The sequence below is a fragment of the Oncorhynchus kisutch genome, linkage group LG15 (assembly GCF_002021735.2).
Source record: "Oncorhynchus kisutch isolate 150728-3 linkage group LG15, Okis_V2, whole genome shotgun sequence".
NCBI lineage: Eukaryota > Metazoa > Chordata > Actinopteri > Salmoniformes > Salmonidae > Oncorhynchus > Oncorhynchus kisutch.
The window spans coordinates 36,733,816-36,759,909 of record NC_034188.2 but is presented as its reverse complement, the minus strand read 5'-3'; the positions used below and the strand labels follow the sequence as shown (position 1 = coordinate 36,759,909).

Sequence of the window (26,094 nt, the reverse complement as noted above, 5' to 3'; positions counted from 1 at the left end):
GCTCAGATACAAAAATACACATTATTTATTAGGAATGATTTATGATGTATTTATTTTGTTGTTAATACCCCAAAAGTACCAACATATTTTGACCCCTAAAAGCACCAACATGGGTCATTTTTTACCCCAAATTGGAAATGATGGCAAAATTACATTTTCTGTCAAACAGTAACACTTTTTATTTATTAACCTTTTGTAACACAAGCTAATGGTTTAAATTCCCCAAAATATGCATATATTTTTACATTTTCACACATTTATAGTCAAATTTAATGTTTACATTTATAAATAATTGTCACGCCCTGACCTTAGTATTCTTTGTTTTCTTTATTATTTTGGTTAGGTCAGGGTTTTCTTTATTATTTTGGTTAGGTCATGGTGTGACGAGGGTGGTATGTGTGTTTTGTCTTGTCTAGGGTTTTTGTAAATCTATGGGGTTTTGGTATGTCTAGGTATATGTAGGTCTATGGTGGCCTGAATTGGTTCCAAATCAGAGACAGCTGTTTATCGTTGTCTCTGATTGGGGATCCTATTTAGGTTGCCATTTTCCATTTTGGTTTTGTGGGTTATTGTCTATGTGTAGTTGCATGTCAGCACTTGGTTTAGCATAGCATCACAGTTGTTTAAGTGGTTTTGGTTAATTAAAGAAGAATGTATTCTTATCACGCTGCGCCTTGGTCTCATCATTACAACGAACGTGACATTTTTAGTATGTTTTTCATGTTTTAAACAGTTATTTTGATCAATAGAAGTTTCATTTCAAATTTTCAGAAATGTTGGTAAATTAGCTTTTTATTGTCTAAAGAACTTATTAAAGAGATGGGTGTTTTTTTCCACTGTCTAGTCATGGTACAGGGTTGTTATTTGTTTTAAATCTATCATGTTTTTTTCACAAAGTTTACTATTGAGTACACATTGTCAGATGAGCCACGTACAACTAGTATACAAAAAGAGTATATATATATATATATATATATATATATATACCACAGAAAGGATATATTAACACAGAAATCATTGTCTATTTTCATGTCTGTAACTAGTTGCATAAAAGGATTTATACAAAATGATGAATTTACCCCTGATGCTTATAGGGTTCATGTAAAACTTTATTCCAGAAATGTGCAGCATGCATGTATTTTATACTGTAATAAAAAATTATAATAATAATAAGCAAATTATCATTTTTAAACACAGTAAGCCCATCTATTGGCCAATGATTACAATCATGTTATTGGTTGATTGAGAGGCCAAAAGGGACTCCTTTAAAAGAACTTGGTGGGGTCAGACTTGTCACACATCTGGACGTGGACATGAGAAGTGATCCCTGGGTAGACACTTTGCATGGTCAGCATGGTCCCAATCCTCTGGCCCTTCTTCACCACCCCAGAGTACTTGTCAGGCTTTACGTAGAAAAGCTTAAAGCACAGACCTAGAAAACAGAGACAACCACAGTGTCAGTCAATCAATCAATTAGACAGTTGATTCAACCATTACCCAATTATATGCCACATATTCTTCCAATATCCATTCCTCCATGTGACATATTAGTTGCTCGTATACCTCAGTGACACAACAGAGCCAGAATATTGGGTTACGGGACAGCCTAAAAACACGCCACTTCAATACAGCCATGATCAAAAGTGACGTTTTCTTAGTGGTTAGGAGAACTTACACAGCAGGTAAGGAGAAGTAATGTAGCAGATTAGGAGAATGAAGTTAAAGTTAAGAAAAGGAGTAGTGAAAATGCTTTCCTTACCTGTTACGACACAGAGTGAAGTGGTTGGTTTTTAGGGAGTTCCATCGGAATACAGTGCATATTTACAAGCATAGCATTAACTTAACTCGGTTATAAAAAATAAAAAAAAGATTCAGGATAGACACTGACCCTCTCCACTGAGGTTGATCCCATCGTTGATGGCTGCCTTCTTCGGGTCTGTGTACACGATCACTTTGCCATTGAGTTTCACGTCAAATGGAGCGTACACTGTGGCCCCATCATTACACACAATGTCCAGACCCTGATGCGCACGGCCTCCTCTGGACATAGATAGGAAAGGGTATTAAAGTTGGGGGGTTCACAAAGTATTCAGAGAGTATCTCAATTGCAACACTTTGGTATGTTTTCATTCTTGTACTGTATACAGTAAGAGCATTAATATTGAATGAATGGGTTTTTAGATTTCAATCATTGTCATGGAATGTGGTTAACATCTTATCAACTAAAGTATGAGGTAAATTGCGGACAGTAAAATAATACAAAACCAAACTGATACATCAAAATACATGCCACAAATACTACAGACACACACACTTGCCATACCTGCTTGCGCCGTGGTGTCCTTGTCCCCATTTGTCCCCTGTCCTCCTCCTGTTACTGGAGTTGTCGCTGCACAGCTGACCAAACTTGACCATCTCACACTCTGACAACACAGCTAGAGATGGGATGAACCACAGATATATTGACTAAGGAGGAAAACCTGTTATGCTGATATTTTCTACTATTTAAGTGTATTTATATTAAAATGCCAAAATTATATTGAACACAAACTGCATCCAGAACCAACCAAATTGCATGTGCGAGCTGGACAGCTACTTGATTTGATATTGCAATGGATTGACCTAATAGTTGAATCAATATATGTCAATTTTGGTTATTCTTACCTATGAGCACCACAGTAAACAAAAGAACAGCAGTCTTCATGGTAAAGCCTTAGATGATGCTTTCACTCAAGGAGAAAATCTACAAGAAATTCTTGCTCAGCTTCCATCTGTGTTTCTGACTGCATAATGTCTGTGCTTAAATACCGGTTGAAGTTCAACTTTCCCACATTGCACACCCTTGTTTCACACTCTTTCATCAGAGTAGAAAAACCTGAATTTGGAAATACTTTGTTTACTTTGTGAAATCTGGTAGATTTGGTAGAACAAAATGGTGGACAGCAGGGTAAACAAGTGGTGTTTTGCTAAAATGTTTATTCTATTCTTCTGGGTAATTTACTTTATGTTCAAAATTCTTAAATATTATCATGTTTTATTGTTGTTGCATTGTCGAGAAGGAACCTCCAAAAAAGCATTTCTTTGGACTTGAAACTTGAAGCCTGTCCCTGACCTTCACCTGTTTCTTGGTAAATAAGGTTTGTTCAGAATACTCTGATTGGGTTCAAAAAAAATAATACAGAAAAAGGTTGACAAATTATGACATTTGGGTCAACTATCACTTTAAGCAATGAATATACTCCAATAGAGAATAAACGTCAACTTTATAACAGAAAAAGTGCCTAACACATGGTGTACATTATACAATAATACCAAATTATAATAAAGAAAAACACATAATGGCCATCTTTGACCTATTAATGTTCAAGTGTATTGGTTAGTATGTAAAGCACCTGGTTATAAGAAACCATCAAAGGTATCCCAAATCAGTTTTACATAATTGACCCTTTTGACCCTTGACCCTTGAAAAAAATTGTCATGGTTTCTATGGGCTACAGGCAGGGATACTTTTCCTTTCTCTGCTACTAGTGAACAGAAAATGGTAAAACGGTGTGCCTGGGGCACATGTAATACTGACAGTCTGTACCTGGAGAGGTAAGAGAGTGGTGTATTTTTTTATACCCTTTCCAAAACCAAAATCTAACGGAGAGAAGTGTAGGTTGTGGATAAAGCTTTGTGGTCATTCACAGTTGAACACAAGCAAGATAACGAAGGACACATGCTTTTGCTCCAAGGTAAGCAACTAATTGAAGTTAACCTTTTGCATAATGTGTAATATCTCAACATATTACAAAGAGAAAAAAGAAGCCAGCTACCACCTGGTTGAAGGGAAATTTCACAATTCTTCAACTTCATAAGATCAGTGTTCCCAATGACATAATCAACCAATCATAATTGGTTAAAATCACAGGATGCACACCGATGATGACAGAACATAGAAACACGTAATTTTCACATATGTTGATATTGGGGTGGTGCTGGAGATGATGAAAATGAAGTTGAACAATTGTGACATTTCCCTTTAACAATAACATAGCAAAAATAACATTCATTTTTATATTCCATCTGTCATTGTTACGACCATTTTGTCTGGAGAAATATAATGTCCCAAAGTCCATTTATTGCATGTTACAATTCTGAGGTAGATTCTCCATAAGGCACACACATTCCAGTCTCTCACATTAGAGACTAGGAAGGAATCGGGCTGCTGCCTTATAATTTACAAATTTAAACCCTACCCCCCATCAATCCCTCTATAACGCTCCCCCTCTGCGGGAGGGATATCTGTTCATCCATGACTGAGTGGGTATGCACGCCTCAATCATCAAGTTTACAGACGACACAACAGTAGTAGGCTTGATAATCAACGATTATGAGACAGGAGGGGAGGGCTCTGGGACTGTGGTGCCTGGAAAACAACCTCTTACTCAACGTCAACAAAACAATGGAGATGATCGTGAACTTCAGGAAACAGCAGAGGGTGCACCTCCCTATCTACATTGACGGGACCACAGTGGAGAAGGTGGAAAGCTTCAAGTTCCTTGGCATACACATCACTGACAAACTGAAATGGACCCCCCACAAAGACAGTGTGGTGAAGAAGGCGCAACAGAGCCTCTTCAATCTCAGGAGGCTAAAGAAATTTGATTGTCACCTAAAACCCTCACAAACTTTAGCAGATACACAATTAAAAGCCTCCTGTTGGGCTCTATCACCTCCTGGAATGGCAACTGCACCACCCGCAACCACAAGGCTCTCCAGAGGGTGGTGTGGTTTGCCCAACGCAGTACCGGGGGGGGGGGGGGGGGGCAAACCATCCACCGTCCAGGACACATACAGCACCGGATGTCACAGGAAGGCCATAAAGATATAAAACTGTATTTTTTTGTGAAGAATCAACAACAAGTGGGACACAATCATGAAGTGGAACGACTTTTATTGGATATTTCAAACTTTTTTAACAAATCAAAAACTGAAAAATTGGGCGTGCAAAATTATTCAGCACCCTTAAGTTAATAATTTGTAGCGCCACCTTTTGCTGCGATTACAGCTGTAAGTCGCTTGGGGTATGTCTCTATCAGTTTTGCACATCGAGAGACTGAAATTTTTTCCCATTCCTCCTGATTGTGTCCCACTTGTTGTTGATTCTTCACAAAAAGATACAGTTTTATATCTTTATGTTTGAAGCTTGAAATGTGGCAAAAGGTCGCAAAGTTCAAGGGGGCCGAATACTTTCGCAAGGCACTGTATCTGGCATTAGTAATCTCATATGTATATATTGTTTTCTGTACTATTCTATGGTTTCTCATTCACTTAATAATGTTTACATGCCGTTGAAGTCGGAAGTACATACGGAACTACATACACTTAGGTTGGAGTCATTAAAACTTGTTTATCAACCACCACAAATTTCTGGTTAACAAACTATAGTTTTGGCACGTCGGTTAGGACATCTACTTTGTGCATGACACAAGTCGTTTTTCTAACAATTGTTTACAGACAGATTATTTCATTCAGAAGTTTACATAAACTAAGCTGACAGTGCCTTTAAACAGCTTGGAAAATTCCATGAAATTATGTAATGTCTTTAGAAGCTTCTGATAGGTTAATAAAATCATTTGAGTCAATTGGAGGTGTACATGTGGATGTATTTCAAGGCCTACCTTCAAACTCAGTGCCTCTTTGCTTGACATCATGGGAAAATCAAAATCCTTTTGAGCAATTTCCAAACGCCTGAAGGTACCACATTCATCTGTACAAACAATAGTACGCAAGAATAAAAACCATGGGACCACCTAGCCATCATACCGCTCAGGAAGGAGATGTGTACGCTCTCTTAGAGATTAATGTACTTTGGTGCGAAAAATGCAAATCAATCCCAGTACAACAGCAAAGGACCTATTGAAGATGCTGGAGGAAACAGGTACAAAAGTATCTATATCCACAGTAAAATGAGTCCTATAACTACATAACCTGAAAGGCCGCTCAGCAAGGAAGAAGCCACTGCTCCAAAACCGCCATAAAAAACTTTATGTAAACTTCTGACCCACTGGGAATGTGATGAAATAAATAAAAGCTGAAATAAATCATTCTCTCTACTAATTTTCTGACCTTTCACATTCTTAAAATAAAGTGGTGATCCTAACTGACCTAAAACAGGGAATTTTTACTAGGATTAAATATCAGGAATTGTAAAAAACTTTTGGCTATTTGGCTAAGGTGTCTGTAAACCTCCGATTTCAACTGTATCCTCCATTACTCATCTCATATGTATATACTATATTCTATACCATTCTAATGTGTCTTAGTCCATTCTGCTCTGACATCGCTCGTCCATGTATATAGTCTTCATACAGTCTTACTTAGATTTGTGTGTATTGGGTGAATGTTTAATTTGTTAGATATTCTGAAATTTTAATTCCAAACTACAACATTTTCAGACAAGATAGAACTGCCAAAGGGGGCGGTGTTGCAATCTACTGCAAAGATAGCCTGCAGAGTTCTGTCCTACTATCCAGGTCTGTACCCAAACAATTTGAACTTCTACTTTTAAAAATCCACCTCTCTAAAAACAAGTCTCTCACCGTTGCCGCCTGCTATAGACCACCCTCTGCCCCCAGCTGTGCTCTGGACACCATATGTGAACTGATTGCCACCCATCTATCTTCAGAGCTCCTGCTGCTAGGCGACCTAAACTGGAACATGCTTAACACCCAAGCCATCCTACAATCTAAACTTGATGCCCTCAATCTCACACAAATTATCAATGAACCTACCAGGTACCTCCCCAAAGCCTTAAACACGGGCACCCTCATAGATATCATCCTAACCAACTTGCCCGCTAAATACACCTCTGCTGTCTTCAACCAAGATCTCAGCGATCACTGCCTCATTGCCTGCATCCGTAATGGGTCAGCGGTCAAACGACCTCCACTCATCACTGTAAAACGCTCCCTGAAACACTTCAGCGAGCAGGCCTTTCTAATCGACCTGGCCGGGGTATCCTGGAAGGATATTGATCTCATCCCGTCAGTAGAGGATGCCTGGATATTCTTTAAAAATGCCTTCCTAACCATCTTAAATAAACATGCCCCATTCAAGAAATTTAGAACCAGGAACAGATATAGCCCTTGGTTCTCCCCAGACCTGACTGCCCTTAACCAACACAAAAACATCCTATGGCGTTCTGCATAAGCATCGAACAGCCCCCGTGATATGCAGCTGTTCAGGGAAGCTAGAAACCATTATACACAGGCAGTTAGAAAGCCAAGGCTAGCTTTTTCAAGCAGAAAATTGCTTCTGGCAACACTAACTCAAAAAAGTTCTGGGACACTGTAAAGTCCATGGAGAATAAGAACACCTCCTCCCAGCTGCCCACTGCACTGAAGATAGGAAACACTGTCACCACTGATAAATCCACCATAATTGAGAATTTCAATAAGCATTTTTCTACGGCTGGCCATGCTTTCCACCTGGCTACTCCTACCCCGGTCAACAGCACTGCACCCCCAACAGCAACTCGCCCAAGCCTTCCCCATTTCTCCTTCTCCCAAATCCGTTCAGCTGATGTTCTGAAAGAGCTGCAAAATCTGGACCCCTACAAATCAGCCGGGCTAGACAATCTGGACCCTTTCTTTCTAAAATTATCTGCCGAAATTGTTGCCACCCCTATTACTAGCCTGTTCAACCTCTCTTTCGTGTCGTCTGAGATTCCCAAAGATTGGAAAGCAGCTGCGGTCATCCCCCTCTTCAAAGGGGGGGACACTCTTGACCCAAACTGCTACAGACCTATATCTACCATGCCTTTCTAAGGTCTTCGAAAGCCAAGTCAACAAACAGATTACCGACCATTTCGAATCTCACCATACCTTCTCTGCTATGCAATCTGGTTTCAGAGCTGGTCATGGGTGCAACTCAGCCACGCTCAAGGTCCTAAACGATATCTTAACCGCCATCGATAAGAAACATTACTGTGCAGCTGTATTCATTGATCTGGCCAAGGCTTTCGACTCTGTCAATCACCACATCCTCATCGGCAGACTCGACAGCCTTGGTTTCTCAAATGATTGCCTCGCCTGGTTCACCAACTACTTCTCTGATAGAGTTCAGTGTGTCAAATCGGAGGGTCTGCTGTCCGGACCTCTGGCAGTCTCTATGGGGGTGCCACAGGGTTCAATTATTGGACTCTCTTCTCTGTATACATCAATGAGGTCGCTCTTGCTGCTGGTGAGTCTCTGATCCACCTCTACGCAGACGACACCATTCTGTATACTTCTGGCCCTTCTTTGGACACTGTGTTAACAACCCTCCAGGCAAGCTTCAATGCCATACAATTCTCCTTCCGTGGCCTCGAATTGCTTTTAAATACAAGTAAAACTAAATGCATGCTCTTCAACCGATCGCTACCTGCACCTACCCACCTGTCCAACATCACTACTCTGGACGGCTCTGACTTAGAATACGTGGACAACTACAAATACTTAGGTGTCTGGTTAGACTGTAAACTCTCCTTCCAGACCCATATCAAACATCTCCAATCCAAAGTTAAATCTAGAATTGGCTTCCTATTTCGCAAACAAAGCATCCTTCACTCATGCTGCCAAACATACCCCTGTAAAACTGACCATCCTACCAATCCTCGACTTTTGCGATGTCATTTACAAAATAGCCTCCAATACCCTACTCAACAAATTGGATGCAGTCTATCACAGTGCAATCCGTTTTGTCACCAAAGCCCCATATACTACCCACCATTGCGACCTGTACGCTCTCGTTGGTTGGCCCTCGCTTCATACTCGTCGCCAAACCCACTGGCTCCATGTCATCTACAAGACCCTGCTAGGTAAAGTCCCCCCTTATCTCAGCTCGCTGGTCACCATAGCATCTCCCACCTGTAGCACACGCTCCAGCAGGTATATCTCTCTAGTCACCCCCAAAACCAATTCTTTCTTTGGCCGCCTCTCCTTCCAGTTCTCTGCTGCCAATGACTGGAACAAACTACAAAAATCTCTGAAACTGGAAACACTTATCTCCCTCACTAGCTTTAAGCACCAACTGTCAGAGCAGCTCACAGATTACTGCACCTGTACATAGCCCACCTATAATTTAGCCCAAACAACTACCTCTTTCCCTACTGTATTTCATTTATTTATTTATTTTGCTCCTTTGCACCCCATTATTTTTATTTCTACTTTGCACATTCTTCCATTGCAAATCTACCATTCCAGTATTTTACTTGCTATATTGTATTTACTTTGCCACCATGGCCTTTTTTTGCCTTTACCTCCCTTCTCACCTCATTTGCTCACATCGTATATTGACTTGTTTATACTGTATTATTGACTGTATGTTTGTTTTACTCCATGTGTAACTCTGTGTCGTTGTATCTGTCGAACTACTTTGCTTTATCTTGGCCAGGTCGCAATTGTAAATGAGAACTTGTTCTCAACTTGCCTACCTGGTTAAATAAAGGTGAAATAAAAATAAATAAAATATTACTGCACTGTTGGAGCTAGAAGCACAAGCATTTCGGTACACCTGCAATAACATCTGCTAATCACGTGTATGTGAACAATACAATTTGATTTGATTTGATATCGATATCTCTGTAGAGCCCTGATCGATTGTACCCTGATGCTCACAGGCCAGTCATGTCAATTATAACAACTTACATAACTCATACATAACTACACAACTTAGTGCAATCACAAGTACAACGCTAGCAACAGAAGTCTGATTTACCTATCATTTGACTCAGGAGACCTCAAAAAATATAACCTTAACACTAAATGAATAACTGAATGAATAACACACTACATGTATCATCACTTTGCAATGTCCAACCTACAAATGCCAGAACTAGATTTTGAGATGACAATTGTGAAGCATAGGGTACACGTGTAAAGCGCAAAAAACAAACTAAGAAGTTTAAAATAGTATCTCGCATGATCCCTAATTCCAGATTAGGAAACATAAACCGGATTTGGTTTGTGGTTAACATGCTCAAATCAAATTAAACTTTCTTCGTCACTTGCGCCGAATACAACAAGTGTAGACCTAACCAACAGTGCAGTTCAAGAAAGAGTTCAGAAAATGTTTACCAAATAAACTAAAGTAACATAATAAAATAATGAGGCTATATACAGGGGACACTGGTACCGAGTCAATGTGCAGGGGTACAGGTTAGTCGAGGTAATTTGTACATGGAGGTTAAAGGGAAGTGACTATGCATAGATAATAAACAGCGAGTAGCAGCAGTGCACAAAACAAATGATGGGGGGGGGCATTTGATTAATTGTTCAGTAGACTTATGGCTTGGGGGTAGAAGCTGTTAAGGAGCCTTTTGGTCCTAGACCTGGCGTGCAGTAGCAGAGAAAACAGTCTATGACTTGGGTGACTGGAGTCAGCTGTCCAACTTCCAGCCACACATTCTTATTATAGGCTAGTCCTCACACACCCATGCACACAGACAGAAATCTGTATGGGTATTCTCAACCTGGTCTCAGAGAATTTTGTATTATTATCTGTGTAAGTCCGAGACACCCATTTTAGTATGATATATTATGTTTCGTATGGTATGTAATCATTTGTGGATGGCCATCAACCATTTTCTATGATTTGTTACAAATTACAATTTGTATTACTGTATATGTTATGAATTTGCAAAACATATGTGTCACACCCTGTTTCACCTGTCTTGTGCTTGTCTTCACACCCCACCAGGTGTTTCCCATTTGTTCCTGTTATTCCCTGTGTATTTCTACCGGTGTCTTCTGTCTGTCTGTTGCCAGTTCATCAAGTCAAGTAGTGTGTTTTTCCGTGCTCCTGTTTTTCCTAGCCTCTGTTTTTCTAGTCCTCCCGGTTCTGACCCTTTGCCTGCCCTGACACTGTACCCGCCTGCCTGACCATTCAGCCTGACCTCCAGACTGTCTGCTGCCCTGTACCTTCTGGACTCTGACCTGGTTTATGAACTTATGCTTGTCCTCGACCAGCCTCTTGCCTGCCCCTTGTTTTTCAATGAATATCAGAGACTCGAACCATTTGCCTCTGGTGTCTGCATCTGCATCTCGCCCTGTGTCGTTATAATATGATATGTTACGAAATCTAGCTAGGTGGCTGAGTGGCTAACGTTAGCTATCTGGCTAATGTTAGCTAGGCTAGAGGTTAGGATTATGCTTACAAGTTAGCTTAAAGAGTAAAGGTTAGGGTTAGGGTTAGCTAAAAGGGTTAATGTTAGGGTAATCTAAAAGGGTTAGGGTTAGGGGAAGAGTTAGCTAGCATACTTAGTATTTGAAAAGTAACTAAAATATAGTAAGCAGTTGACAAGTTGCTAATTAGCTAAAATGCGCAAGTTGTCTGTAATGATAATCAAATTTGCAGCCTTCGGGTTGCTAGACTTTCCCGTTATATGCCCACCCATCTTCATCTGTTACTTCTGACACTGTCCTGAGAACATAAACATACAACCATGGAGGTGGAAACATTTGATGACATTTGTTTATGAATACCATATTGTTTCTGCTGCTAACCATAGATTTGTGCCTATACAGTAAGTATCTGCCCATATGTAAAACATGGGTTTCTTTGATACGTAAAAGTTGAAGATATAATGGACTTGCATCTGGCGTAGCAGTAGGTCGTCCTGTCCTGTCGTGTCCCTGTATATATCGTTTTTTTTTCGTTTTTTTACATATTTTCTCCACATATCTCTTTGAAAACATTTTGCTAAACCCTAAGCTTCCAAATACTCTCCTGCAACCCGACTCACCCAATGTAGCTATTTTTCCTAAAGTATTTATATTTACTTCGGGACCCCTCAACTGAAGCTAGCCAGCTAACCAGCGGGTATGCTAGCGGTCTCCAGCTAACCGGTCATCAGCTAACCTGTAGTTCGGAAAGCTCTCGCCTGTTCGTACAACGCGACTTTAACCAGAGCACAACGGACCTATTTATTTTTCATCCCCGGATTCCCACCGCAAACGGAACATCTTTCAGCTGGATTTTTCAGCAACTAGCTATCTAGCTAAACCGCAACCTCGGATTACTCCTGGCTAGCGTTTCCACCCACTTAGCTTGAAGCTAGCCCGGCCGTAGCACCTGTGCTACTCCTGAGCTACAATACCCGGGCCCACGACCGGTCTACCGATGTCATCGCATGAAGAGGAATAAACAGACTCACCCCATCGCGACGTCCCCCAAAGGCTAACTCTCTAGCCCTCGCTATCTCCCTGCTTGCTAATTCGGCCTGCTAACTGCTAGCTTGTCCAGCTCCGGCCCGCTAACTGCTACCTTGTCTAGCCCGGGCCTACAAACTGTTAGCTTGTTAGCACAGGCCTGCTAACCGCCTGAATCGCCGCGTCTCAAACGCTCACCGGACCCATATTTACTTTCTATCTCTTTTGACTTTTAATTTGTTTATACCTTCCGGAAACCTGCCTCACCCAATGTGATACGGAATCGCTATTATTTTTTATTTATTTTTATAACACACTCAAGAACCTCCAGAAGCTAACTAGCTACAAGCTATTTAGTCATTGTTAGTCTTTTTTTAACCTGGATAACACTCGCCAGGCCAGCTTCCCTGCCCCATCCACCGCTGCCCCCTGGACACTGATCTCTTGGCTACATAGCTGATGCACGCTGGACTGTCCATTAATCACGGTACTCCATTCTGCTTGTTTGTTCTATCTGTTGGCCCCGTTGCCTAGTCTACGCCATTTTACCTGCTGTTGTTGTGCTAGCTGATTAGCTGTTGTCTCACCTACTGTTTTAGCTAGCTTTCCCAATTCAACACCTGTGATTACTGTATGCCTCGCTGTATGTCTCTCTCAAATGTCAATATGCCTTGTATACTGTTGTTCAGGTTAGTTATCATTGTTTTAGTTCACAATGGAGCCCCTAGTTCCACTCTTCACGCCCCTGATAACTCCTTTGTCCCACCTCCCACACATGCGGTGACCTCACCCATTACTACCAGCATGTCCAGAGATACAACCTCCCTCATCATCACCCAGTGCCTGGGCTTACCTCCGCTGTACCCGCACCCCACCATACCCCTGTCTGCGCATTATGCCCTGAATATATTCTACCATGCCCAGAAACCTGCTCCTCTTATTCTCTGTCCCCAACGCTCTAGGCGACCAGTTTTGATAGCCTTTAGCCGCACCCTCATACTACTCCTTCTCTGTTCCGCGGGTGATGTGGAGGTAAACCCAGGCCCTGCATGTCCCCAGGCACCCTCATTTGTTGACTTCTGTGATCGAAAAAGCCTTGGTTTCATGCATGTCAACATCAGAAGCTTCCTCCCTAAGTTTGTTTTACTCACTGCTTTAGCACACTCTGCTAACCCTGATGTCCTTGCTGTGTCTGAATCCTGGCTCAGGAAGGCCACCAAAAATTCAGAGATTTCCATACCCAACTATAACATCTTCCGTCAAGATAGAACTGCCAAAGGGGGCGGAGTTGCAGTTTACTGCAGAGATAGCCTGCAAAGTAATGTCATACTTTCCAGGTCCATACCCAAACAGTTCGAACTACTAATTTTGAAAATTACTCTCTCCAGAAATAAGTCTCTCACGGTTGCCGCCTGCTACCGACCCCCCTCAGCTCCCAGCTGTGCCCTGGACACCATTTGTGAATTGATCGCCCCCCATCTAGCTTCAGAGTTTGTTCTGTTAGGTGACCTAAACTGGGATATGCTTAACACCTCGCCAGTCCTACAATCTAAGCTAGATGCCCTCAATCTCACACAAATCATCAAGGAACCCACCAGGTACAACCCTAACTCTGTAAACAAGGGCACCCTCATAGACGTCATCCTGACCAACTGGCCCTCCAAATACACCTCCGCTGTCTTCAACCAGGATCTCAGCGATCACTGCCTCATTGCCTGTATCCGCTACGGAGCCGCAGTCAAACGACCACCCCTCATCACTGTCAAACGCTCCCTAAAACACTTCTGTGAGCAGGCCTTTCTAATCGACCTGGCCCGGGTATCCTGGAAGGACATCGACCTCATCCCGTCAGTTGAGGATGCCTGGTCATTCTTTAAAAGTAACTTCCTCACCATTTTAGATAAGCATGCTCCGTTCAAAAAATGCAGAACTAAGAACAGATACAGCCCTTGGTTCACCCCAGACCTGACGGCCCTCGACCAGCACAAAAACATCCTGTGGCGGACTGCAATAGCATCGAATAGTCCCCGTGATATGCAACTGTTCAGGGAAGTCCGGAACCAATACACGCAGTCAGTCAGGAAAGCTAAGGCCAGCTTCTTCAGGCAGAAGTTTGCATCCTGTAGCTCCAACTCCAAAAAGTTCTGGGACACCGTGAAGTCCATGGAGAACAAGAGCACCTCCTCCCAGCTGCCCAGCTGCCTACTGAGGCTAGGTAACACGGTCACCACTGATAAATCCATGATTATCGAAAACTTCAATAAGCATTTCTCAACGGCTGGCCATGCCTTCCGCCTGGCTACTTCAACCTCGGCCAACAGCTCCGCCCCCCCCGCAGCTCCTCGCCCAAGCCTCTCCAGGTTCTCCTTTAACCAAATCCAGATAGCAGATGTTCTGAAAGAGCTGCAAAACCTGGACCCGTACAAATCAGCTGGGCTTGACAATCTGGACCCTCTATTTCTGAAACTATCAGCCACCATTGTCGCAACCCCTATTACCAGCCTGTTCAACCTCTCTTTCATATCGTCTGAGATCCCCAAGGATTGGAAAGCTGCCGCAGTCATCCCCCTCTTCAAAGGGGGAGACACCCTGGACCCAAACTGTTACAGACCTATATCCATCCTGCCCTGCCTATCTAAGGTCTTCGAAAGCCAAGTCAACAAACAGGTCACTGACCATCTCGAATCCCACCGCACCTTCTCCGCTGTGCAATCTGGTTTCCGAGCCGGTCATGGGTGCACCTCAGCCACACTCAAGGTACTCAACGATATCATAACCGCCATCGATAAAAGACAGTACTGTGCAGCCGTCTTCATCGACCTTGCCAAGGCTTTCGACTCTGTCAATCACCATATTCTTATCGGCAGACTCAGGAGCCTCGGTTTTTCGGATGACTGCCTTGCCTGGTTCACCAATTACTTTGCAGACAGAGTTCAGTGCGTCAAATCGGAGGGCATGCTGTCTGGTCCTCTGGCAGTCTCTATGGGGGTGCCACAGGGTTCAATTCTCGGGCCAACTCTTTTCTCTGTGTATATCAATGATGTTGCTCTTGCTGCGGGCGATTCCCTGATCCACCTCTACGCAGACGACACCATTCTATATACCTTCGGCCCGTCTTTGGACACTGTGCTATCTAACCTCCAAACAAGCTTCAATGCCATACAACACTCCTTCCGTGGCCTCCAACTGCTCTTAAACGCTAGTAAAACCAAATGCATGCTTTTCAACCGGTCGCTGCCTGCACCCGCATGCCCGACTAGCATCACCACCCTGGATGGTTCCGACCTAGAATATGTGGACGTCTATAAGTACCTAGGTGTCTGGCTAGACTGCAAACTCTCCTTCCAGACTCATATCAAACATCTCCAATCGAAAATCAAATCAAGAGTCGGCTTTCTATTCCGCAACAAAGCCTCCTTCACTCACGCCGCCAAGCTTACCCTAGTAAAACTGACTATCCTACCGATCCTCGACTTCGGCGATGTCATCTACAAAATGGCTTCCAACACTCTACTCAGCAAACTGGATGCAGTCTATCACAGTGCCATCCGTTTCGTCACTAAAGCACCTTATACCACCCACCACTGCGACTTGTATGCTCTAGTCGGCTGGCCCTCGCTACATATTCGTCGCCAGACCCACTGGCTCCAGGTCATCTACAAGTCCATGCTAGGTAAAGCTCCGCCTTATCTCAGCTCACTGGTCACGATGGCAACACCCATCCGTAGCACGCGCTCCAGCAGGTGTATCTCACTGATCATCCCTAAAGCCAACACCTCATTTGGCCGCCTTTCGTTCCAGTACTCTGCTGCCTGTGACTGGAACGAATTGCAAAAATCGCTGAAGTTGGAGACTTTTATCTCCCTCACCAACTTCAAACATCAGCTATCTGAGCGGCTAACCGATCGCTGCAGCTGTACATAGTCTATTGGTAAATAGCCCACCCTTTCTCACCTACCTCATCCCCATACTGTTTTAATTTATTTACTTTTCTGCTCTTTTGCACACCAATATCTCTACCTGTACATGACCATCTGATCATTCATCACTCCAGTGTTAATCTGCAAAATTGTAATTATTTGCCTACCTCCTCATGCCTTTTGCACACATTGTATATAGACTCCCCCTTTGGTTTCTACTGTGTTATTGACTTGTTAATTGTTTACTCCATGTGTAACTCTTTGTTGTCTGCTCACACTGCTATGCTTTATCTTGGCCAGGTCGCAGTTGCAAATGAGAACTTGTTCTCAACTAGCCTACCTGGTTAAATAAAGGTGAAAAAAATAAAAAAATAAAATAATAAAAAAAATATATCCTCTTGTGGTTGAATCGGTTATTACATGAATTAGATGTAAACAATGCATGTAGCTCACCAGTCAAAGTTATAACTGCAGTAGACTTCTCTTCCAGCTCACTTTTGCCCTTGTCTCCAAGACCGCTGGAATAGGCTTGTCATCAATCTTCTTGTCTCTTGGCTTGTGCCACTGTTGTGTTTCTATGTCCTGATAACGTTGAGTGAGCGCATGTCACCTGAGCATGCATTGAGGTAGTCCTACCTGGCCTGCTGCATACAAATGTAGGAAGTGCCCATTTGGCAATGTATGATTTCTGATTGTCTTAATTCAACAGGTCCACCACTAATAAACTGAGCAGCTCAGTCATTTTTTTTCACCTCACACATTGTAAATGAAATGTTTGTTTACATCCATTGCAAAAGATAGTTCCTCAGTATTTGAAAAATCTTTCCAACACTCCCGGCCTCGTTAATCACCAAGCCTCGGTGTGGAAGAGAAAAATATTCAGTTATACCCATATATCCAGTTGGAAACAGCTGTCTGTCCTGAGCTGTCTGTCCCGAGCTCACTGGCGCGGGAAACTCTGAGGGCCCGTGAATAGGCTACTTGATACAATGTTGCAAGTTTGCTAGTAACTGCTTTTTTATTTTATTTAACCTTTATTTAACTAGGCAAGTCACTTCATTAGCAATAGCTCAAGTCAAGACAGATAGAAACGGAGGCAGACAGGCGGAGTAGAGAGATGAATGTGATTGAAAGAATCTGAATTTTCATCATATTTTCTACTGTTTTTATTTTTTGGCTTTAGGCCTATGTATTTACTTAGTCGAAGATGGAAGTTCTAGGCCTACTGCTGCATTTAATCACATAGGAAGTTCCATGAAAAAAACGTGCCAACCTATAGATATCAAAGGCCAAACAAGAGAGGTATAGCTGTGGTGGAAAATAGGAAACCACTAGACTTGTTTTTAGACGGAGTGAATTATGGATCAATGCTACTTGGGAAATCCATTTAGCATCTTCGAGGAAAATCTGGAATGAGTTGGAGGAAAGTGTGGAGTCGGTGAGAGTCACTGTCACGCCCTGACCACAGTTTGCTTTGTATGTTTCTATGCTTTGTTTGGTCAGGGTGTGATCTGAGTGGGCATTCTATGTTGGATGTCTAGTTTGTCTGTTATTTGTTTGGCCTGATATGGTTCTCAATCAGAGGCAGGTGTTAGTCGTTGTCTCTGATTGGGAACCATATTTAGGTAGCCTGTTTTGTCATTGTGGGTTGTGGGTGATTGTCTATGTTAGTTGCTATCGTTATTCGTTTATTGTTTTGTATAGTTTGTTCAAGTGTTCTCTGTTCATTAAATTCACGATGATCACATACCACGCTGCATTTTGGTCCTCCGATCCTTCCAACTACTCCTCCTCAGAGGAGGAGTACGACGATCGTGACAGTCACAAGAAGTGGTCATATTTCTTTTTTTTTGTATGTCTGCTGAGCAGAATAAACGTGTTTTAAAACTCAAAAAGATATCGGAGTGGAATGTTTCCTGTATGGATTGTCGTAGCAGGGCACCTATCAAGCGGGTTATTTCTGGGGTGGCGCAAGAAAAAAAGGCAGAGGATATTACTGAAGACATCGATGGAGTGGTTGGTGCACGTCAACTGACCTGTATGGTGGATGGAGAAAACAAATTTGCTTCATCCATACTACGGTTCTTTGCCAAGGGCTAAAATAGAAGTCATTTCTATTTCTGACGCAGATTGCGCTGCAAGTCCTGCCTCTCCCATCTCCTCATTGGTTTATAGAAGCAGGTACCCACGTGCCATCTCCTCATTGCTTATACCCACGTGGGTGATTGAAAGACGAACTGTTTTGCCGGTCATCATGATAATACTATGAAAGTTTAGATGCCAATCACCATATAAGTTCAAAGATGAAAAAGCCTGGAAGGAGGAGAGATGACTAGAAACTATTCGGTTGACCATTTTATGTGTGGGTTAATTGTCGGAGGAGAGGACCATGTGCATTTCAGGTAAAATAATAACTCAATGTTTATATCCCAGGACAAAATTAGCTAGCAACAGCAAGCTAGCTAAATAGGACAAATTAGCTAGCAAGTGCAAGCTAAATTGCCATAAATGTTTCATGCTTTTCGACCTGTCCCCAAATTAATGTCATTGGTTCTGTTACGTCCGTCGTTAAAGGAAGACCAAGGTGCAGCGTGGTAGGCGTACATTTTCTTTAATTTAAATGTTCCACCAAAAACAATAAACAACTCAACGAACGTAAAGCTATGAGTGCAACACATGCAACACAAAAAGACAATATCCCACAACAGAAAGTGGGAAAAGGGGCTGCCTAAGTATGATCCCCAATCAGAGACAACGACAGACAGCTGCCTCTGATTGGGAACCATAGTGGGCCAAAAACAAAGAAATAGACAACATAGAATGCCCACCCCAAATCACACCCTGACCTAACCAAATAGAGAAATAAAACGGCTCTCTAAGGTCAGGGCGTGGCAGGTTCAGATTTTGTTTTGATATTTTAACCTCTGTGTCGTGACCGCGTTTGGTGTAGGGGGACAAAATAAATGTATGCACGATGGCGCAAGCGCGCGGCCGGTTTGGGTTCCGTGTTAGGGTGAAGGAGAATGAGGTGGGAAGGGTAAGGAGTGTGCAATGTGTCTCCTATCTGGAGGCGATGTGAAAATTCGAAAGAACGGGTGGTGGGGAAGAAACATCCACCGAGGGATAATGAACTGCTACATGTTAAAAAATGTGGACTTTGTATTATTTATTGCAATGATCACTAACTGTACAGCACAAGCAGAGAATACGTTTTTTTTTAAATGGAATCATTGTGAATGCAGCTGAATTTTTTGGGAGTCTTTGTGATTTCACAACCAAGTCTGTGCAAGAAATCCTGTCGGTGGATGTTTCGCCATCACAGGCCCCTGAGCCTGTGTAGAGAGGTATTTTGGAGTGGACTGGGATTGAAGAAGTGGATGGGTTTTGTGAGTTGATTTGTTTAATTTTGTATTTTCCTGCAATGTTTGAATACCCTGTCCAGCTGGTGGCTGTAATTCACAATAACATTGGATTCCAACCGCCATTAAACCCTATCAAAGAAGAAGAATACATCAAAGGCCCGTCCAACTGTTTAGTTTGGGCACCAACCCTTGAGGTGGCAAGCTTGTAGTGGACATTTCACCTTGGGCTCTCCAGAGTTCCATTGAAGGCCTTTTTGTCTGCTCCTATATGAGTATAATTGATGTTTGTCTCAAAGTTCCTGAGTACCTATTTTGGGAGTTCCCTTAGTATTATTACTGTGTGTTTCTCCATGTTCGCAGGAAGATAAAAGTCTAAGCTTGTCCGAGTTAACAACAGTAACCAAGGGGGGTTATTTTGTGAAGGGTTAATTACTGTAACAATACTGTGAGAATAATTTCACTGCTTCTAAATCTATTTTTCATGAAATAAATCAGTATTACTTAACCAAACATCTTGTAGTTTAGGTTGTTGTTTTGGTTTAACAATACATATTTTAATGAAATGTGAATGCTGTTCAAAACATATCATATTTGCAGCATATACCTGCCGACATATAACACAGACAAATTTCATCAAGGAGTAAACTTTTGAAAGCGTGCTGTCCCGTTTAAGTTTAAGTTTTCTAACTTACAGTGTTCACGTCCGTTTCATCATCACCCTCCTCCTCTTCCTCAGTGACATCTGTCTTTCTCTGGCTGGACACAAGAAAAGAGACAAACCACACATTAGAGACTTGAGTGCAAAGCTTCGATAAAATAAGGGAGTGACTATTTTCACAGACACGTATTGTTAGGCATATGACACCTAGATTGTGGAAAGCTGGTAACGTTTCAGTCAGACGATCAGAATAAAGTGGAACCACTATTGGAGCTTCAACTTGCAGTATAACTCTGCTTATAGGCCTAACTTTACCTCGCTTCAGGATGCACTGGGAGAGGATTTTGGGGGACTTCCTGCTGTCCTGCTCTTTGACATTGGTCTACTTGACCATGCTTGCCCTCGTCATGGTCCTTTGTCGGTAAACTCACATTGTCACAGTGACCACAACTAGGAGAGTGACCAGAGCACCAGCCATCACTACAGTGGATATGGCTAAAGGGAGATGAGGTAGGACTTAGTTCGAATTTCTACTTTGTTTGTCAGGTTTTAGAGTGTTATGTGCTTAACTTTAGACAAATCGTCCGTGTCTGTGACCTCAGAATATGTGAACTCTTAGCCTTCTCTCACCACCACTCATTGCGTCAAGATCCATTGTGCCGTCAAACAAAGCAAGTGTTTGGGGACTAGTGTCACCTGCGAAGGCTGCAATAGGTAAAAATGACAGGTAAGTCACAACGTATTAACAGAGAGTCACATGATACATAACTTTACGACAAAGTGAGACTTCATGACACACACTGGATTTTTGTTGCATGACCAACACTACGGTTTATCTCAGTTTTTCAGTGAATGCATCAATAGCAGTGTCATCATCCATAACAGAGTTATAGCAATAGTAATAACATAGGAAAGTACAAAAGGGAATCTGATCTTAAGTTGAACATATGACATCAGCTCTTTGCAGCCACATTCACGTCAGTAGGACTAAGCACAGACGTGGCCTATGCTCAGGGCCCTGAATATGATCAAAATATGCTGATTCTCAACTTCTCCACTAGATGTCGGGCTTCACCACTTTTGTTTCTGGCATGTCTTGGTTCTTCACCTCATTTCACCTCTGTTTCACCAATTAGCTAGATATTTGAACTACAACCAATCAAACCAACTACAACCAATGACCAGTATTGTTTCTGTTACTCACATTATATTGCACAAATACTTACATAAGGGCCCGTGTTCATGATTTAGAGAATTTGAGATGACGATGACAGTTTAGATGTTCCGTTTGTATCACCACTTATTTCTCTTCAATTGTATTTTGAGTCTCACTGACCACCACAAACAATGCATTTGTTTTCCTGAGAATACTGCATGTGTCACCAAACATATTTCACCTCAACAACCCTTACAATAGATCAAAACCTCATCCAAATGTCATTCAGGTTTCAGTTTAGGTTCCTGTGTTCAGACGCTGGGTTCTCTGACGGTTATTCTATTTTTCTAATAAATCTTCATGAGAAAATAAATTACCTTTCAGAGCCTCTTTGGAGAATCAATTGAAATGACGTGGGGGAGTTACTCTGGGGGTGCTGTGAATTGCTAAACCTGATTGTCTGTGTTTTAATGGCCATGCTAAGCTTTCCAGACCATTAGAGGAAGAAACCATTAGCCTCACAGGTCATTTAGCCTCCATTTTGTCAGCCTACTATGAGGCTGGTAGTGTCTGTTATGGGTTTGCCAAAGTTAACCCTGTTGACATGGAGAAAGTCCATTGATTGGTCTAGTAGTTAAGTGTGTGCATCCCAATTGCTCTAATGCACATGCACACACACACGTACACACACAGCATGCATACGCACAAACATAGAGGAACACTCACAAACATAGAGGTATGAATGTGTGTTTCTTTGTCCTATACATACTGTACAGAAAGTGCCCATACAAGTGTGTAAACACACCGACATTCATTCTCTTTCTCCCTCCCATTTAGTTACTGAGTACAATTAATAATTATTTGGCATTTTAACCAAACTTAACTATTTTGGGAAGCTCAAATGGGCCATTACTTTTATAGATTTTTCAGATTTGCATTGTCTCACATCTATAGCTACCCTTCTCATCTTCCGTCCTGCTTCAGGAGACTGTAAAGATTTGGCATGAGTCCTCAGATCCTCAAAAGGTTCTACAGCTGCACCATCGAGAGCATGGTTGCATCACTGCCTGGTATGGCAACTGCTCAGCCTCCGACCGCAAGGCACTTCAGAGGGTAGTGCGAACGGCCCAGTACATCACTGGGGCCAAGCTTCCTGCCATCCAGGACCTCTATACCAGGCAGTGTCAGAAGAAGGCCCTAGCAATTGTCAAAGACTCTAGCCACCCTAGCCATACACTGTTCTCTCTGCTACCGCATGGCAAGCAGTATCTGAGCGCCAAGTCTAGGTCCAAGAGGCTTCTAAACAGCTTCTACCCCCAATCCATAAGACTCCTGAACATCTAATCAAATGGCTATCCAGACTATTTGCATTGCCCCCCCCCCCTCTTTTACGCTGCTGCTTTGATTTGATTTTTGATTTGATTTTATTGATGCTACTCTCTGTTATTATCTATGCATAGTCACTTTGATAACTCTATCTACATGTACATATTACCTCAATTACCTCGACTAACCAGTGCCCCCGCACATTGACTCTGTACTGGTACCCCCTGCATATAATCTCGCTATTGCTATTTCACTGCTGCTCTTTAATTACTTGTTCCTTTTATTTCTTACTCTTTATTCATCTTTTTTTTAACTGCATTGTTGGTTGAGTAAGCATTTCACTGTAAGGTCTACACCTGTTGCATTAGGCGCATGTGACTAATAACATGTGATGAGATGTGATTTGATGCTCAGCAATTGGAGAGGAAATAATGTCATGATGAAGAGAAGTTTCTAATCTAATGTAGTTCATCTCATAGGTTCAACCGGTATGGCTGGTCTGAATGGATAGCTCGCTTTGCTTCTTTCAGTAACCATAATACAATTCACATTGCTTCCTCTTCTATGTGCATAATGGGAATGTATGTTAGTGTTTAAAAAATATTAACATCATCAGCATAGCATCGTGTCTCTCTTGCTGTTTTCCATTATCAACGTACAGAATGTCATTCACCTAAAATGCAAATTCCTTACGCTTGCTGTTTAACCAATGGGCACACTCTTATCACATTCCTTTCTCTCTCAACCAATGGGCATAAATCTTGGGATGTGTTTGTATGTCAAACTTACCCATGTTCTCGTACTTGCTGTGTCACAGCAAAAGTTACCGACAACCCTCCACCTCCCCACCATCACCACCTAAGACCTGTCATTGGAACCTCTTAATCCCAGAGGGGGAGATTTCAATGCCAACTGCCCCGCATAGGGCTACCTGCCATCAAAGGATCAGGCTCTGAGGATCATCCCTCAGAGACGAGGCCATTCCCCAAACTATTTTAAGAAGGGTTTATACTTGCATTTTGTCTCTGTTGTTCATTCAGCTCAACCTTAATCTCGATTGAATTAACCAAATCCAGGAAAAGGAGAACTTGGCACATTGCAAAAGTGACAGATGTCTAACCAAGCTATTTTCAAACGTACACTTACAGTGTTTGTGTATTTGCAAAAGTTTATTTTTCACAAATGATTTTCTTTGCATGTCAGACTACGTCGTAAATTCAAATATTCCGTTATACACATGCAGATGTTGTTATCAATATCGGTATTTTCAAAGTTTATGAACAAAAAACAACGTACCTAGTCAAAGGTATTGGAATCCCAATGAAGACGAAGGATATTATCCTGGTTTAGACCCACCCAACAGACGCTTCAACTGGTCATGAGTGTCACTCACTTATTCCCCCCCCCCCCCCCCCCCCCCAAGACTGCTATGCCATGATACCCCTTATCACTCCACACATTTGGCCAAACGAAGGCGTTGGATCCACTGCTTGCTGGCACTTGATTACACACTCATAGGCTTTGTCTACTTGGTGTTACATTGATATTAATCCCTTTGTTTAAATAAGTGCGCAATGTATAAACGTTGGTATTGTTGTTGAAAGATGAATTGTTCTTGATAGAGTGGTTTGGTGTTTCAATGTGTTTTGAGCGCCCAGATAAACTACCATTTACATTGTTGATAGTGGGAGCTAGTATTGATTTACTGCCACTGTGGAATGTTCCACAGCGAAGGCAAGTGCACTGTGTATGTCTTGGCTCCGGAATTGACAAGGAAACTTCCTTCTGTGTTTTGTTTTGAAAGAAAAACCATTGTCAGTAGTTAAGCAAAGAACACATTTGGTTTCCACTCAAATGATGTCAGTGAAATTTGAGAGAGTGTGAAAAAATACATGTGGGGTGATATATGTGTGCTTCAGCATATTATATGATATAACTCCCATTCCCCCCCAAAAATTATAGCACTTTATTTTAGTGATTTCTTTCAATCTGTGAATATAAGTAAGTACAAAAATAATACAACATACTTTCTTAGTAAATGCCAGCTGAATAAATACCAGTGGAAACAATATTGTAAAATACCAGGCCACCAGTTCAAGTATTCAAGTATAAACCAGCCTAATGTACATCAAAATCATTATTAATGGCTAAATTAAGGGTATATAATCCAGACGAAGCCACATTATGATGTTTTGCTGACTCTATGCTTTACCTTAAAAACCCTCCATGATATACCATTTTTGAGGGAAATATCCAAAACTTGAATGTGTTCCAGACAAGCAGTTACAGCATGGTATGAACAAAATCCATTCCAGACGCGTACCCATTTTCACATGGACATGCCTAAATTTGGCCAACACGTCCAAATGGGAAAAAAGTATGGCATCACTTGACCTCTAGGTACAAACTGTTCAGCTATTCCACGGACAATTGAAACATTTACCACAGAGCTGTAAGCTATGGAATAGGTCACCCTACCTGAAGGAATGTACCCCTGGATTTTTTTAGATAATACAATGAAAACAAATGTGTAATACTGTGTAGTAATGCCGATTCCATACTATTAGATATTTGTGTCAATACATGTAGATAATGAAAGGGTTATACCCACTCTATATAGGCATTTCACCTAGACCAGGTATCCTCAAACTGGGGGTACGCGCAATGCCGTAAATATATATACACTACCGTTCAAATGTTTGGGGTCACCTAGAAATGTCCTTGTTTTTGAAAGAAAAGCACATTTTTTGTCCATTAAAATAACATCAAGTTGATCAGACATACAGTGTAGACATTTAATGTTGTAAATGACCATTGTAGCAGGAAATGGCAGATTATTTTATGGAATATCTACGTAGGCGTACAGAAGCCCATTATCAGCAACCATCACTCCTGTGCTCCAATGGCACGTTGTGCTAGCTAATCCAAGTTTAGCATTTTAAAAGGCTTATTGATCATTAGAAAACCCTTTTGCAATTATGTTAGCACAGCTGAAACTATTGTTCTGATTAAAAAAGCCATAAAACAGACCTTCTTCAGACTAGTTGAGTATCTGGAGCGTCAGTATTTGTGGGTTCGATTACAGGCTCAAAATGGCCAGAAACAAATAACTTTCTTCTGAAACTCATCAGTCTATTCTTGTTCTGAGAAATGAAGGCTATTCCATGTGAGAAATTGCCAAGAAACTGAATATCCTGTACAACGCTGTGAACTACTACCTTCACAGAACAGTGCAAACTGGCCCTAACCAGAACAGAAAGAGGAGTGGGAGGCCCCGGTGCACAACTGAGCAAGAGGACAAGCATTTGCTGCCAGTTGAGGACGTGTGAGGCATCTGTTTCTCAAACTAGACACTCTAATGTACTTGTCCTCTTGCTCAGTTGTGCACCGGTGCCTCCCACTCCTCTTTCTAGAGGGAGAACTAAGATGACTTTTGAGTAGTAAGGCATGTATAAAAGCAACAGATACCATTAATAAGAAGGGGCTAGAGGCGTCTTAT

General features: G+C 41.9%; 1 protein-coding gene across 2 annotated transcripts; it reads right to left on the bottom strand.

The window, feature by feature from the left end:
* Window positions 1-1,070: 1,070 nt before the first annotated feature.
* On the bottom strand, window positions 1,071-23,958 carry LOC109887297 (leukocyte cell-derived chemotaxin-2). Of its 2 annotated transcripts, XM_031790221.1 has the most exons (5): window positions 23,892-23,958; window positions 20,148-20,211; window positions 2,324-2,435; window positions 1,889-2,040; window positions 1,071-1,432 (listed from the first exon to the last, which is right to left on the bottom strand). In XM_031790221.1, exons 3-5 carry the CDS (start codon window positions 2,413-2,415, stop codon window positions 1,266-1,268), a joined length of 411 nt encoding a protein of 136 aa, XP_031646081.1. In that variant the 5' UTR covers window positions 2,416-2,435; window positions 20,148-20,211; window positions 23,892-23,958; the 3' UTR covers window positions 1,071-1,265. The 2 variants fall into 2 exon arrangements, with proteins under 2 accessions (XP_031646081.1, XP_031646080.1); XM_031790220.1 differs by lacking the exons at window positions 20,148-20,211; window positions 23,892-23,958 and adding an exon at window positions 2,665-2,862.
* Between the last annotated feature and the right edge of the window lie 2,136 nt (window positions 23,959-26,094).